Source organism: Macaca thibetana, chromosome 3 (genome assembly GCF_024542745.1).
Source record: "Macaca thibetana thibetana isolate TM-01 chromosome 3, ASM2454274v1, whole genome shotgun sequence".
Lineage (NCBI taxonomy): Eukaryota > Metazoa > Chordata > Mammalia > Primates > Cercopithecidae > Macaca > Macaca thibetana.
In genome coordinates this window covers 64,422,572-64,439,993 of record NC_065580.1, presented here as the reverse complement: position 1 = coordinate 64,439,993, position 17,422 = coordinate 64,422,572, and the positions used below count along the sequence as shown (strand labels likewise).

Here is a 17,422-nt window from a genome sequence, read left to right as displayed (position 1 = left end):
GAAGGAAAAAGAAAAGTGGGTAGGGCAAGAATATATGCTGAATATCCTGAGATGGCAGGGAAAGGTGATTGTATTTTGATCTGGATCTATTTTTAGTCGTAACATTTCTCTGCTGAGGAATTTTCCTCTTTAGATTGGAATACATTGGAATTTAAGCTTCTCCAAAGCTGATTTTCTTTTTAGCCCCATGAATTTCTGTCTTTCATAAAATGTTCTTTAAAGGATGTGGGAAGCATTTTTTTCTTTTTTTTCTTTTTTCTTTATCTATGTAGTCTTCTCGTGAGAGAAACTGACAACTCCACCCAGTTCGGGATCTCTGGCAATAAATGCAGGATTTCAAGGTTATAGGATCTTGTTCATTTAACACTCAAATACTGAGGAAGTCTGTGTTGCTTAATCCTAAATTTATTAGATTCAATATGACTCACCACTCCCTTCCTTTCTGGGGTGAAGAGGAAGAATATAGACCATTGGGTCAAATGTTTCCTCAGGCTAAATGAACAATTGTATTAAGGGACACTAAAAGGGAGACACAAAGAATTATTTTTAGAACAAAAGTATTTCAAATAAGAGCAGAGATTACCTAATCCTTAGCCTTCCCTTAAGTAGGGAAGCATCTGGCTGTCAATTAGGAGATTCATTTTATTAGACTTGCTACAGGAAATATACATAAAAAGATATTTCCATTTTACCATTAGAGGTACTTACTGATCTACTACATTATATGGTTGTCCTTTGTCACAAGTATATTTTCATTTTTGTTGTAGATGAGCATTTTCTCTCCACTAGGCTGTGAGTTCCATGAGGACAGGAGTGTGTCAAACTTGTAATCAGTGTCTTTCCAGCATGTGCAGATACCTGGTGTTCTTAGATGAGTCAGTTATTGCCTGCAAAAGTCACATTTTAGGAGGGTATTGGCTCACTTTCTTGTGCTAGCAATGAGAAATTATTTTAGATATGATTATTAACTACATGTGGAAAACATATAATTTTCCCTGTGACTTCTGGTAAGATATCAAGAGGTGTTAATAAAGACACATGCAGAAACTCTTCAAAAAATACACACATACATACAAACGTGAAAATGTCATGTTGTTTACATGAAATTCAATCCTCAGACCCATTTCATCGTCCCATGGTGGTTTACTGATAATGGGTCAAGAACATCTTCTCTGTGTCACCCATGCATCAAAATCCATAATATGCAATGATTTCTATATTTAACCAAGTAGATAAATAAATAAATCATGTCCTTGCTTCATTAATTTTAGAAATGATGACACTGTAGATTTTTCCAAAAGTGTGTTGCTAGAGCAAAAGTGGGAATTTGAACATCTGTGAGATTAAGATTACAAACTGGGAACAAGGTAATAGGAGAATGCACTGCTAAAAGGAACAGTGAAAAAGAATTATGGTGGATTAGGTCAAAGGTTTAGGGAGATAGAACAAAGGAGTCATTTAGGAGGTAAGTGCTGCTGACATCCCGAGGAAGGGTGAGGCTGTTTAACCAAGCACAGAGCTGGCCTCCTCTCAATGGCACGTGTGAAGCAACACACTCACCCTTTTACCTAAGGGGAAAAATAAAAAAAAAACAAAACAAAGTTCCTGTCCAAAAAGCTTTAAAACTATGGACAATCTCAAAAATCACATGCCCAAAAACTTCCAGTTTAGAATTTTTTTAAAAAAGCTCCAAGGTATATTGCCAAATTATTAGTCTTCAACTTTGATGAGTTTGACCCCAGCAGAGCCAGCATCCATTTCTGATTTATGAAATCCACTGAGTGTCTTCGCTTTATGTGTTAGGATACAGACTCTAAAATTATCATTTTTTTTTCAGTTTTGGTTAATAATCCTGTGGACACAAAAGTGTCTTTGCTTGGTTTGGCAGAAATGCAAGAAAGATAAGCTGGTTGGAAAAGAGGGAACCTGTTCCAATCCCTGTCCCAAAGTCTTTTCATAATGTGTGCGTCAGCCTAAGAAATTCTCATATGTAATGCCTAAATCTAATTATTTAATTTGGCTACAACAAATTGTTGAAGGATGTTTAATCGTTTTGTTGCTAGCATTGTCACAGGGCAATATTAAATCATTTGGAAATGATAATACCCCAGGTTAGTCACTATTTTTTCAGCTGTTTTTTCTTGTCAAGTTGGTTTGAAACTAAACCCCATAGAATTGGTTTTGATTAAAGAAAATAAAGCAAGTGGCTATATCAACTTTGTATTTATTTTTCTCACTGTATAAGTAAAGACAAAAAATGACATAAACAGCTCTTAAACACCTTCCTCTTCTCATTGCCATAATTCAGGGACTCCTCATGTTTCAGAACCTCTGGATAGTCTTCCTGACCCCACCTTTCCCTGTTCTCACCCATCCTGAATAATTTAGCCAGACTTATCTTTGCAACACTCAGCTAGAGTTGTTGCCACTTTTCTGAACAAAACATTTTAGTAGCTTCCAATCACCTACATAATAACCAAAATCTTCAACGTGCCATCATAGGCTGTAATCATCTAGATGCTGCCTTTATGTCTAGTCTCAATTCTTTCCATCCCACATAGTCCCTATATTTCGGCAAAGCACATTTCCTCAGTTCTACAAATAATTATTAAGTACTGAATTTGTCTCAGACTCTGAGCTAGGTGCTGGGAATTCTAAGATAATTACACCATGGTCTTTGCCCTGAGAGAGGTCACGCTCCAGAGTAGGAGACATATTAGAAGTGCAGTATGTATGTGCAACCTGGAGTAACATGTGCGCCTGTACAGCCTAGTGTTCATTCTGCCTGGAAAAAATTTTTCTTTATGTGTTTCCTCTCAAAATTCTATCTGTCTTTCAAGGCTGTGCTCAAATCTCACCTCCTTTTAGAAGATGATGTATAATTGATTATCTGAAAGGTTTAACATTTTATATATACTTCTATTAGAATTTATTTCACATATGTTGTGTTTTATATACATAACTGTTTCCACACTGATCTGTGAGCCCCTTGCAAACAAGGCTCACTAATCCCACAATCTTTTTTTTTTTTTTTTTTTTTTTTTTTTTTTTTGAGACGGAGTGTCACACCGTCGCCCAGGCTGGAGTGCAGTGGCGCGATCTCAGCTCACTGCAAGCTCCACCTCCCAGGTTCACACCATTCTCCTGCCTCAGCCTCCCGAGGAGCTGGGATTACAGGCGCCCGCCACCACGCCCGGCTTATTTTTTGTATTTTTTAGTAGAGACGGGGTTTCACTGTGTTAGCCAGGATGGTCTCAATCTCCTGACCTCGTGATCCACCCGCCTCGGCCTCCCAAAGTGCTGGGATTACAGGCGTGAGCCACTGCGCCCAGCCTATCCCACAATCTTAACACCATACTCAACATTTAATACACACTAAATACTTCTAAATATATGTGGCTTTAATAGCATTTTAATATTATTCCATTATCATAAAAAATGCAGAGATGTTCTCATCTTACTAATTCTGATTTAACGGAAGATAAGATATATGATTTTAAAATATATCTTATTTGGCCCAAAGCAGAATTTAATAATCATACTCAAAATAATATTTATTGAGTTTTCCTATCTACCCAGCATGGTTCTAAGAACTTTATATAAATTACCTCCTTTAATCATCATGAGAACTGTGAGTTGGGAAATATTATGATTTCCTTTTTATACATTTTGTATAGACTTTTAAAAATACATCATCATCACTATAATGACTGATAGATACATAGCGCTTACTATGTGCCAGACACTATTCATAATGCTGATCATGTATTAACTCGTTTATTCCTCACACCAACATGGCTTATTACATCGTTTCTGTTTTTGTTCTCACTTTATAGATGAGGAAACTGAGGCACAGAGAAGTTAAGTGACTCGTTCTAGATTACACAGCCAGTGAGTTGGAAGGCAGGATAATGCCCTGGTGGCCTGGACCTAAAGCTCATACTCTTACTCATTATGAGAAGTAATATTTCATTTTGTAATTAACAATGTAATGCATGGTTCAAAATAATTGAATATTATTCATAGGCACTTGAAACAATAAGGATTTCGATTATATAAACTACTTACTCTACTAGTTGGGTCAAAATATACCCCTGGGAATGCTTTTACATACGTTTGATTTTGCTGATTTCAGTCTTTGTTAAATAAGGGAAATTGCATGGAAGGCAACTGCCTGATTGAAATAAGGTTTGTGTGACATGTATTTTCTCATTAAGGCTTTAGATTACGTTCGTTTACCTTTTGTCTTGGTTCCATTCTTCTCTTCTCAATTCTACTTTACAATCAGTATGGCGTGTTTATTGGATATTATCCCTGCATTCGGAACTGCTATAAAATATTACACCATTGGGTCTCTAGTCTGAAAAATGATTAAAGTTATATTTAGCTTAATAGAAAAATAATTAGTATCAATTTCAGACTTCTATCCAATGTACACAAAGCATGATCCATAAATGTTAGTGAGACATTTATGTTCGGTAAAGTCACGCTCACTTGAGATTTCAAATATCATGTCTTCTTCAGCATACTGCCTTTTGCTTTGTAAAATCTAAGACAAAACCCAGCTTAGAAACTAAGGTAAATAACATTTAACCATTATAAAGTAGAAAAAAGAAGGAAGGAAAAGCTAAAAAATATGAAATAATAATAAAGCCCATTGTTGGTAGATGGAATATAAAGCCATTGTATTTAAGGGACTCAAATATCATTTTTACAGAGGTTAAAACTGCCATGATACTTTTTAGAATTATCTTGGTGCCTATATCCTAGACATTATCTCTTTTTATCTTTCTCATCAATTAATGATAAGCTACTTTTAAATAATGAATTGGTTAAAAGTCAGATAGCACATAAAGAGCTTTAATAAAGTGATGAATATTAGTACCTTATTAGCATTCATTATTCTAGGATTTAAAAATAAGATGATATTGTAAGTACCTGAGGCAAAATCTAGTGACAGAATCTGGATAACTTATAGGAGTCTGTACATATTACAATTATAAATAAAACAAAGAATTGGGACCTAAAGAGAAGTGTCAAAAAAAAAAAAAAAAATCAAGACTGCAGAATCCAATTCAATTATCAACTTTGCTGCTAGGTAGTTTTATAACTTTAGGGCATGTGACTTCACCTCAAAACGATTAAAGAGCTTCATTTGTATAATTACGCTTTTGCATTAATTTAATTTCAAGGCCCATTCTAGCATTAAATTTTTGATATTACTGGATTACTGGTTCAGGGTCATATCTCTTTCAGAGTACATTTTCTGGGGTTCAGTTTCTTTCTTTACATCTTATTTCTGCACATATGGAATAGAAAAAGTTTAGTTCTTCAAACACAGGCATCAATCTAAATACTATCAAAAGTAGTATGGGCAAAAGACAAGCTGCAGACTGGAAATAATATTTGCAAAATATGTATCTGATAAAAGACTGTAATCCAAAATATACAAAGAACTATTAAAACTCAATGATAAGAAAACAAACAACCTAATTTTTTTAAATGGACAAAAGGCCTTAACAGACATCTCACCAAGGAAGGTATACAGATGGCAAATAAGCATATGAAAAGATGCTCCATATCACATATCATCAACGAAATACAAATTGAAACAATAAGGTACTGCTACACACCTATTGGAATGGCCAAAATCGAAAACACTGATACCACCAAATGCTAATGAAGATGGAGCAACAGAAATTCTCATTCATTGTTAGTGGAAACGCAAAGTGGTACAGACACTTTGGAAGACAATTTGGCAGTTTCTCACAAATCTAAACAGAAGACCCAACAATCATGCTCCTTAGTATAATATTTACTCAAAAAAGTTGAAAACTATGCGTATTAGTCCATTTTCACACTGCTGATAAAGACATACCCGAGACTGGGTAATTTATAAAGAAAATAAAGTATAATGGACTCACAGTTCCACGCGGTTGAGAGGCCTGGCAATCATGGCGGAGGGCAACAGGCCTGTTTTCAACAGCGGCGGGCAAGAGAAAATAAGAGCCAAGTGAAAGGGGTTTCCCCTTATAAAACCATCAGATCTCGTGAGACTTACTCACTGCCTCGAGAACAGTATGGGGAAGCCACCCCCATGATTCAATTATCTCTGACCGAGTCCCTCCCACATGTGGGAATCATGGAAGCTACAACTCAAGATAAGATTTGAGTGGGGACACAGCCAAACCATATCAGTATGTCCACACAAAAACCTGCACACAGGTGTTTATGGAAGCTTTATTCATACTTGCCAAAACTTGGAAACAACGAAGATGTCCTTCAGTAGGTAACAATTTAAATAAACTGTGGTACATCCAGGAAATAAAATACTAGCACTAATAAAGGATGAGCTATCAAGCCATGAAAACATGGAGCTAACTTAAATGCATATTACTAAGTGAAAGAAGCCAATCTGCAAAGGTAGCATATTGTTTGATTTAAACTATGTGACATCCTGTAGCAAGCTGAACTTTGGAGACAGAAAAAATTAGTCATTGCCAGGGAGAGGGGTAGGGGAGAAGGATGAACAGGTGGAGCACAGACAATTTTTAAGGCAGAGAAGGTACTCTATATGATACTACAGTGGTTGATACTTGTCATTATTCCTTTGTCAAAATATATAAAATATACAACACCAAAATTAAACCCTAAAGTAAACTATGAAGTTTGAATGATTAATATGTGCCATTGTAGGTTTATTGATTGTAATAATTATACCACTGAAGTGAGGGATGTTGATGATGGGAGAAGCTATGAATGTGTGGGGTAAGAGGTATATGGGAAATTTCTGTATCTCTCAGTTTTGCTGTGAACCTAAAACCGCTCCAAAAAAGAAGCGTATTTTTTTTTAAAGTAGGAAAAAAAATGCTGAGAGATTTATGATACACTTGATTTGATATTTACTTTGTATACATTAATTAATTTTATAGGTTTGCAAATATTGATATAGATAGATGCTTTAAATGATAAGAATATGAACATAGGGTTGTAAAATATTTTGTATTTAACTTTTTGTGTGTTTACATGTTTTATATTCATTTTAATACTGCGTATTTTTCACACATAAATATTGTGTTAAAGTACAAATATATTACATCTATTTCTAAATAATTATGTTGAAAACCGTAATTACATATAGCTATATTGGCCTTTTTATGCTGTATGTATTCATTTACAAAGTGGGACAATATGTATATTTAGGCAAGTAAATATTTTGCTTATTACTAATTCTTTCTTTCTTTCTTTTTCTTTCTTTCTTTTTCTTTCTCTCTCTCTCCTTCCTTCCTCTTTCTTTCTTTCTATTTTTCTTTTTCTTTTCTTTTTCTTTCTTTCTCTCTTTCCTTTCTTTCTCTCTTTTCTCCTTCCTTCCTTCTTTCCTTCCCTTCTTTTTTTCTTTCTTCTTCTTCTTCTTCTTTTTTTTTTTTTTTTGCTTTCCATAGACTTGCTGCTTTCAAATAGCTGTATTCCCTTTTTGGGTTCATCAGAAGGACTGGATTTTCAAACTCTTCTGTTAGATGAGGAAAGAGGCAGGCTGCTCTTGGGAGCCAAAGACCACATCTTTCTACTCAGTCTGGTTGACTTAAACAAAAATTTTAAGAAGGTCAGTATATTTATGTATACATTTGGTTAAATTCATTTACTTTCATCTTTCTTCTTCTCCCGTTTTGTTTTGCTTTGTTTTAAGGGACGCAATGTCAAATGCAGTGCATCATGTACATGTCAAAAAGTAGTATACTTGAAGAATATATTGCCTCTGATACACATTCTGGATTTTTATGGATTTAAGTACATATGCATGTTCTTTATTAAGAGTGAATAAATATAATAAAAGCCTTGAAAATATAAATGAAAACATCAAAAATTAGTTAATGTACATTAGGCTGTATAATAGAAATGCAAAGTTTGAGATTGAAGAAATGACAAATGAGTTATACATCAAGAATGAATATATCCATAACAATAGTTGTAAAATTAAATTTGATTAACATTCAGTTCACAAATAAGCATACTTTCAAATGATAATGTGGCTATAATAACAAACACCATGGGGCTTTTTCCACACTCCCATTTCACATCCGAATAGGTTTCTCCTACAAGTCAATCACTCTCAGCAAGTATAGATAAATAATCTCCCAACTATGGGTTCATTAAGACAATCTTACCATGACAAAGAAACATACACCAGTAATTTAAAAATCAAAAGGCAATTACTACCATGTCCTACATTTTCAACTACCAGTGTGAAACCCGGAGGAAAGGGTGCCACACTTTAGATGTCGTCTACTAACTAGTACTTTAGCAAATATCAATATCTATGTAAGCAGAGATAGATGCTAAGACTGGCAGAGATTGAATGGCTAATAAGATTACACAATATCAGATCTCTTCTGCATCTTTGAGACATCTTCTATTGTCTTTTTAACCTATCTTTTTCAGAAGTATTGAAAAAAAAAAGACTAGGAGCAATTGCAAGGTTTAAATCCAATAGTTACCAATATTGAGTTGTTCTTCTTCAAAGAGAATTGTTTATAGGCCATCCTAGGACTTTAGACTTTGAAGCTACATACAGTATTCATCTACAATGACCACTTTAACTCTCTAATTGTGAGATTTAATAGCCAAATATCAGTTGCTCAATTATTTTAGAATTATTTATTCTCAGGGCTTTAGTCTACACAAAACATTTATCTTAATATGCAGTATATTACTTACTTAATTTCTGCAATAGAACAATGTTATTTGGTTTTTAATCAATTAACTTTTAAGTAGTTTTTTCACACATTTTTAAGGTCTGCTAAAGGAACAGGACTTATTGCTTATAAAGGCTCGTACTTAATAAAAAAATTATTTCTGCAAATGTGTACACATACATTTCATGTAATCTGTGTTTTCAGATGAAAAATTGAGGGCTAAAATACTGCTAGCAATTGTTTTTGACTTCTGTTAATCCAAACACACTAAGAAGCTCATATGATTATCTTTAAAAAAATTAAAGTTATCTGGTAGCCTGGATATTATTTAATGTAAATAAAATAAGCAGTTGATTATGTACTAGAATTTGAAAGTTTGTCCTCCATTCTAATCTACCATTATAGCTCCTTTCCGTTTTTTTCTTAAGGCTGTATTTTTTTCTTCAGGAATTTCTTTTAAAAATACTGACACTCCTAGCATGAGCCAATCGATGGCATCAAGTAACATCTTAATTTTCAGTAAATATCTTAGCAGGAGATGACATGTTTTATGAAAGTGGCCAAGGGAAAAAATCTTAGTTAACTTTGCAATTTTGCTTTAAGAGATGCCACGTAGCTTAAAAGGCGTTTTTTCCAAATATGTCTCAGTTTTACTATACTAGAAAAAGCAAATCATACTTTTAAGGGAATTTGTTCTTGTTCTGTTCTCTGCCTTCAGGGATTGGAAGAAAAAGTCCCTTTATCTGAACTGAGTGTATTAGATCATTGCTTAAAATAAATTCTTATAGCATAACTTCCTGCCGTGACTATTTTAAGCAAGTCTCTCTTTGGCGATGTTTCATGCATGAAATGTGCTAATATTTAATAAAGTAAATGTTTATGAAGTATCAATTTATCTTATGATATCATTAAAATAAAGTTATTAGAATACATTATAAAATTAGATGTTGTCTACATAACTGATATTTCTTTATATCTCTATAAAATGTATAATTCATAAGGGGATTATGTATGCAAAGGTAATAATTTATATTATGTAGGTATCCACCATTCCAATTTATATAAATCACTCCATTGCTAAGGATACTCCACAGTAGCACATAAGTGTCAAAATGTAGTACTTTAGCAGTGTTTAGACCCACTTGGTTTGCACTGGCTCAGTGCCCCTCGGCAAAGATCCAAACTCTCCTGCGGAGGAAACCACACATGTTGGGACTCTAAGGGTCTGAAGGCTGTCCTTTGTACTCTTTAGGGTTAAAGCAACCTACAACATATAATTGAGTTATCAGTGACTGGTTGGGTTTTTTTTTTCCCTTGGAAATTTAAAAAAAAAAAATCTGTAGAAAATACTCGAAGTTAGCAAAATTTACAATATATGTGAACTTTGAGGTTTTGTACAAACAAAGCTGTGCCTCTTGAAAAAAGGGCCATTATCATTCATATTTGCCATGGGCATTTAGCGTAGAATCACCAGAAATTATAGCAAAATCATTCACAAAATGCGTTTTGTAATAATTATTTAATAATACCTTTTTACTCTTTACTGTTGTTCAGACGAGATTTTGAGTCTACTAGAGTGAATAGTGCAGGTATATAATTAGTAAATATTTGACAAATAAATGATTGCAGAAGAAAGTCAAAATTAATTAGATTTTTGGGGAACATTTCCACTATCTAGAAAATAAAAATTAAGTAGACTGAGTTGTTTTTTTGTTTCTGTTTTTTAAATTCTCTGGCATTTAAAGAAGATGGATGAGATTATGACCTTCTTTTTGTCTTTTCTGAAATATTTTTTGAGAGAAAGGACTATTTCTATAGGAACTGAGACTTAAAAGCAAGTATAAGCACACATTGCAAGGATGTGACACCTCACAACTTAACTATTCCGAAGTTTAACGATTCCAAATTTGGTCCGTAAGGCCTCTCTTCAGCTAGCGAATACTTGTGGACTCCTTCTCTGGGACGGGGTCTGGAAAGATGATGCTTATTGATTTGACAGTCCCTTCCCCCAATACTAGATCAACATGGAGCAATCAGAACCACCCAGAAGTGATCACATTGCGAGAGAAGGACATGGATCTAGAACGGTGTTTGCCATTTCTGACACTTTTGTGTAGGTTGAGTTTCTCCAGAAGCCAACTCTGAGATGAAGATTATATCATCAGAGAGTGTTTTTGGAATCAGCCCAGTGGGAGGAAAGCTAGGAAGCAGTATTAGGCAAAGGGAGATTTGAGCTGTGACAGTCCCAGCAAAAGCCTCAGCTGACAAGCCAAGCTGATAATGTGGCAAACATTTCAATATATTTTCCTAGTGTGAGTGATAATACCATTTTTAACTTAGTTTATCCTTTTCTCCTATCTAATCTGTTCACCACAACCATAAGAGTTATTGTCACAAAATTAAAAGTCTGAATGTGTCTCACTCACTCATACAACTCTGGCAGTTTTTCCTAGCAACTTGAATAAACTCCAGGCTTCTTAGCATTGACTTTTTTTTTTTTTTTCCATTATTATACTTTAAGTTCTAGGGTACATGTGCATAACGTGCAGGTTTGTTACATATGTATACTTGTGCCATGTTGGTGTGCTGCACCCATCAACTCGTCAGCACCCATTAACTCATCATTTACATCAGGTATAACTCCCAATGCTTTTAAGGCTCTTCCTAGCGCATTTCCACCCTGTTTCCAGTCTCACTGTTAACTATTCTTCATTGTTCTCTCACATGCACTCTATTTTCTGCTTCTCTCTCCCCACCCCTCTCTTTCTACTTTACTCAAAGCATCCTGTTTATTCTTCATAAAATAAAGAATTTACTATCAAGTTCTGTGCCTTTTCTAAAACTTCCTGGATTTCACTTTCTTGCTCATTTCACTGCTCTTCATTCTTGAAAGACTTTATCAAATTATATTCTTTTGCTCTCCAAGGCTTCACCTTTTGCTCTCCAAGGCTTCACCTCACCCTTGGGAAATTTAAGTGTTCTTCACGTTTACTGGAACATTTTGTATATTTATGTCAATGTCAGATGTCCTAGCTGACAGTGTTGTCGGTATTGATTTGTGTCAGTATGTCTTCATCCACATTATACATTCCTTGAATATGGGGATAATCTTTTATGCACTTCTGATTCTCTTTTAGCACACTGCACAATGTCTGATACATAAAATACACTAAGTAGTGTGTTTCTCTAATTTTTTTGAATTTGTGATTTTGTTAGTTTTCCTTTTTTTGAGTAAGAAACTACTATATTGCTTTTATCAATTAGCATGGAATAGATAGCTAACAGAAAAAAAGACACCTAAATTTCAATTAAAAATTAAGAAAATACAATCATATAATATAAATATGTTCACTGTTTGAGTGATTACAAAGATGAAAATATCATTTGCTTAATGATGTTATCGAGGACCCAGTTCTTTCTCTGTCAGCCATTTTTGGGGTTGGCATTATCTTTAGGTTGGTAGCAAGATGACTGCCACAGTTTTCATGGGTCACATCCAGACAAAGAAATATAAATGGAAAAATAGATAATCACTTATATCTCTTTTTCAGGAACAAAAATAGTTTTGTAAAACCCTTTCTTTCATCTCATTGGCCAGAAATATATTAGTTTCAACTCTCAAACTTGCATGGAAAGGAGGGTAACTATAAGGTGATTATATCAATCACCTCAAGTTGAAGGAATATTTAGGAACCAAACACTTTGATTACAACACTTACAGAGAGGGAGCAGAAAATAAACTTTCTTTAAAAATTAATTGACTTAGAAGACTGATTTTTTCTTTTTCAGTTTAACACAGGTAACGAAAGGGAAACATAAAAGTTTTCTCAGCCAAACAAAAAGAAGAGGATATATTGCCTATTTGGAAAGACTTATAAAGATTAGCTAGTTCTACAAGAAAATTATCTGGAAGAATTTATTATTCTTTCAGTAGATAGCCTCGGAAGGTATTTGTTGCCAGTAAAAATCCTAAAAATGATGTAGTTTTTTCATCTTGTGTAGTAAAAATTGAAAAATTTGCTAATCGTCATAAATAATTATTTTCCTTCACAAGAGTTTATTTGCCTCTGCAAAAGTTTTCTCTGTCTTGATTTAATGTAAACTTCATGAAATCTGGTCTGCTGCAAATCTTTTATGGTAGTATCATGTAAGTTTTCTCCCTTTAATATTTTGACTGTTTTGGGGGGCTGACTTTGATGAGAAAGAGTAGATTGTAACTTAGTTCAAAGACTTACATGTTATTTTATAATCATAGTATTTAGCATTATATGCTAATTATTTAATGTACAGAGAACATATTTTTTAAAAAATCAAATAAATATGACTTAAGCACCATTTAATATATATCTTAGTGTAATTATAAATAAAATAATGCTGCTTTTATTGGTTTGGTTTTGTCAGTCTCTGCAGCCGAAACAACGGATATGCATTATAGAAATAAAACTTGGGATACTTTATAAGTGACTACACTTTGAATATTTTTTATTTTCCCCTTCTACTTGAGCCAGCATTTCTTTTTCATTTGGTTCAACAAAAATCCATTGAGTATCTATTATTATCACTAAGCATATTGTAATAGAATATAAAACTCAGATCTTGTCATTGCTTAAATCGTAGTTAGGGCGACAAGGCATAATACAGTTACAAGGAAAGTTAGAAAATTTTAAATGTCCAAAATAATAAGACAGATCACATATGGTAGAAACCTAGAGAGAGGAAAACAATTACATGTTGTTCATGGTTTTGAACTAGCACAAGATGGATGAGTAAAATTTGGATTAATGTTAACTGGTTAGTTTAAAATGTTTGCATTTAAATTTGGAACTTAGGGTTTGCTGTTTCTTTGTTGTTCAGTTTGAATGGGGAAATATATGTTTGAAAAATGGAGCGGAAGAGAGTCTATTCTCTATTCTGTATGTAGATTTCTCACTTGATCTTAGCCAAAAGGCTGAGAAGCGATTGTATGTAGATTTCTCATAGTTTAAATTAAGAGAGCTGCATTTTCCTGCCCCAGCCCTTAACATCCTACTCCATCTCCTTAGTCAGAGGAAGTATATAAAAGAAGAATTTTTAATAGTCCTTCAGAAAGGTGGCCAACTGTGAATAGACATTTATATCTATTTATCATTCATTTACAAGTGATGCATTAGAAGCCTGTTCAGTGTAGCTATTATAATAATGAATGTGTTTGACATTTGTACAATATGGTTTAAGGACCCATGGTTTCCAAACAAATGATTCGAAGCTACATAGTAACTGTCAGTTTGACTACAAGTGAACATTCTCTACTTCAGCTAGCCTTAAGTAGTCCTAGCAATAATTCATAAAAAATCCAGAGCCCTCTCTATGTAAACTTCAGGAATAATGTATACAAACTGAAAGTCTTCCTCTCCCTCTTTCTCACTCTTTTTTTTTTAATGGAGTCATAGTTGATGGTAAAAAAAATATATCCAATGCTCTCTGTTTGGTTATGTTACTTAGTTGGACTTCTGAGTTAATGAATTATTGGGATTCGTCCATATGAAAATGTTACTTATTTTGGAAGCAGTTCAGACCTGCAGGGATGGAACGAGTCTCTAAACCAGTATGAAAGCAAAGGGTCACAAAGAGAATGACGTATGACTTACCAAGCTGAGTACTGCTTTTGTGTCTATATAATTCAAGGATTTATTTGTTGGCTTTCTTTCTCTCTTTCTCCTTCCTTCTCTTCCTCCCTTCTTCCCTTCCTCCCTTCCTTCCTTCTTTCTTTCCCTCCCTCCCTCCCTCCCTCTCTCTCCTTCCCTCTCTTCTTTCTTTTTCTTTTTCTTTTCTTTTCTTTCTTTCTTTCTTTCTTTCTTTCTTTCTTTCTTTCTTTCCTTCTTTCCTTCTTTCCTTCTTTCCTTCTTTCCTTCTTTTTTTTTCTTTTCTCTCTCTCTCTCTTTCTTCTCTCGTCCTTTCCTTCCTTTATTTATCCTTTCTTTCTTTCTCTTTTCTTTCTTCTTTCTTTTTGCATGTAATCATAAAAATTACTCAGATTACTTGAAATCCTTAATACTACACCCTTATGTTTGAGCATTTATATTGTGAAAATAACTAACCTAAATGAGTTTATAATTTTACATATAATAATTTTCAGTGGACTATTTAAACACCTTTCTTTGCCTAACATAAAAAGAGCTTTGTTATTTCCCTTTCTTTAAGGAAGTCTACAACAAGACTTTTGATACATGAGGACTCTACACTTGCTTGTTTGATATTAAGTATAAGCAAAAATACTATTATAAATCAGAATGATTTTCTGACTCCAGTTCTATTAACTTACTCTAGGGCTAAATAAGACATTTCTGTCTAATGCTTTAGCTTGTAAGAAGTCTATTATATAGTGGGAAAAGAATAGAATAAATAACCTTCTCACTTAAAATCAAGTTATTGGTAAAACAAAATTGTCAGTCTTTTAAGTCTTATTTAATACTTGAAATTAAGAAAATATAAACACATGGAAAGCATGTGGACAGCCTAATAAATTAACTTCGGTATAAGGCACCCGGCTTAGATTCATGGGATTAATCTGTTTCCATTGCCTGCCAAGCATATGCTGTCTAGTAATCACAGAGCTAAAACAATCGACTCGTTCATGGATGTGCTGGCTCTCTAGCCCGGGTGCTCATGTGCAGGTCCCATCTGGTCACTGTAATGGACTGTCAGGATGTTGTCAGACTGCTCAGACCTCGCCAGAACTCTGACAAGAACTCATTCTCTGTGTCCAATTCTATGGGAAACTCTGCAGATCACTTTTCAATGAATAATTATTGAGCGCTCACTATGCCAGGTTCTGTGCCAGGTACTAAAGGTGATAGGAAGAAAAAGCAATGTTCCTTGACACCGGACATCAGTGCTTATTAAACTTCAGTGAGTCATGGATTAGAGGTATTGAATAGGATTCACTACAAAAGTTTGAAGTCCATCCACAAGAGTAATTGGACCACAACTTCTAAATTACTGACCATTTGTGAATTTCTTTGAATGTATTTTAATTTGTATGGTATATTAGCATTTCTCTCTCTTTCATGCAATACATATTGGTAGGTTTTGTTTGTTGGTTGGTTGGTTTGTTTGTTTTATGAGATAGGTTCGCACTCCTGTCACCCAGGCTGGACTGCAGTGATGTGATCTTGACCTACTGCAGCATTGACTTCTTGGACTCAAACAATCCTCTCACCTCAGCCTCCCGAGTAGCTGGGACTACAGGTGCTTGTCACCATGCCCAGCTAACTTTTATTATTATTATTTTTAATAGAGACAGGGTGTTGCCACATTGCCCAGTCTTGTCTCAAACTTCTGGGCTCATGCAATCTGCCCACCTCACTTGTAATCCCAAAGTGCTAGGATTACAGGGCATGAGCCATGGCACCCGGTCTTGCAATACATATTTATTGAGGTTCTACTATATTCCTGATACTCTTCTAGATCCTGAGAATATAGTGAAAAATGAAACAGGTCAGACATTTGTGCTCATAGTGTCTTCAATTTGGGAATAGAGAGTTAATGGAGAAAAAGAAACAAATAAAATAACACTTATTGTGAAGTGTTATGTTAAAAAATGTGTGGTGTTCCTGGGAAACTACTTCAGATTGTTATTAGAAAAGACCTTTCTAGGGAGATGATAATAAAATTGGCATTTGAACGTTTCTTTCAAATGAGTATTAACTTGGTGGAGATGATGATTTGTATTTTAAGGCTGGGCAGCTGAGACTCACACCTACCTAAAGTCACAAATCAAGCAGCGATGCCGTAGGGACTCACATTCACATCTTCTGATTGCACTGCATTTAATTGATCTTTACACCTGGAAAAAGGTCTCAAACTAAACTTACTTTTGAAAAAGAAAGTACCAAATGGATGTGATAAGCAAAAGTGTAGTAGAAGACAGAGATAGTTCATGGTAGAAGGCTAAAATGCAGGTGAGGCTCCTGAGCTGAGTCGGGAAAAGGGAAAGACAATTGTCACCCAAGGCTTCAAGAAGAAATATCATGGAAAACACCACTTTAGACTGTGCCTGGAACTCCATCTTCTGTATTGAAGGACATTTTCTTGGAAAATTTGTAGGCCTGCCCTTATATAAAAATCTAAAAAAAAAGAAGTGGAGAACTTAAACTTCCCTTCTGTAGCAATTTCTGTCTAGGCCAGGCCTAGACAGAAATTGTAAAGCTGTGCCAGCTTTACCTTTGGCGCTGTTGCTCTTGTTTTGCAATAGGAAAACACCTCCCTGTCCTGGGAAACCAGATTAACCATTGCTCTTTTAGTTGTTCAAATACTTATATAGCACTCAGAGTGACTTTTTTTTTTTTCTTTAAAGACATTCAAAAACTTGTATCCTGTTTTTTGAAAGAGATGGCCACTATCTCAAGGGTTCTGAATTTTTGTCTTTAATTAGGTTCTATTAACAAGTTTCAACTTCCTTTTGTGTGTCTCATTCAGTTGTTTTGACATCTCTGAATTAGGCCAAGGGGCATTTGACTGACCATGCACTTGCTAACTTGAGACAATTAAATCGCTTCTCCAAAGATGAAACAAAGAGCAGATATAATTAGAATTTCCATTGGATGTTGTTATAAGGTCTTATCATTATTTGAATGTTTCTGTGACTTGCCTAACACTGAATAATTAAAAATTAATTGTCTGACATTTTCACCTTACTAAAAGATGACTGTTCATTAATTATATAAATCATGAATGAAACAATAATTGTT

At 34.4% G+C, this 17,422-nt stretch overlaps 1 protein-coding gene across 3 annotated transcripts in view; it reads left to right on the top strand.

Moving 5' to 3' along the window:
- SEMA3D (semaphorin 3D) overlaps positions 1-17,422 on the top strand; it is a 194,356-nt gene that overhangs the window by 80,912 nt on the left and 96,022 nt on the right. For all 3 annotated transcript variants that reach the window (XM_050785240.1, XM_050785241.1, XM_050785242.1), the window contains one exon: positions 7,443-7,603. In XM_050785240.1, coding sequence (XP_050641197.1) covers positions 7,443-7,603 — 161 coding nt within the window. The remainder of the gene's footprint in view (positions 1-7,442; positions 7,604-17,422) is intronic.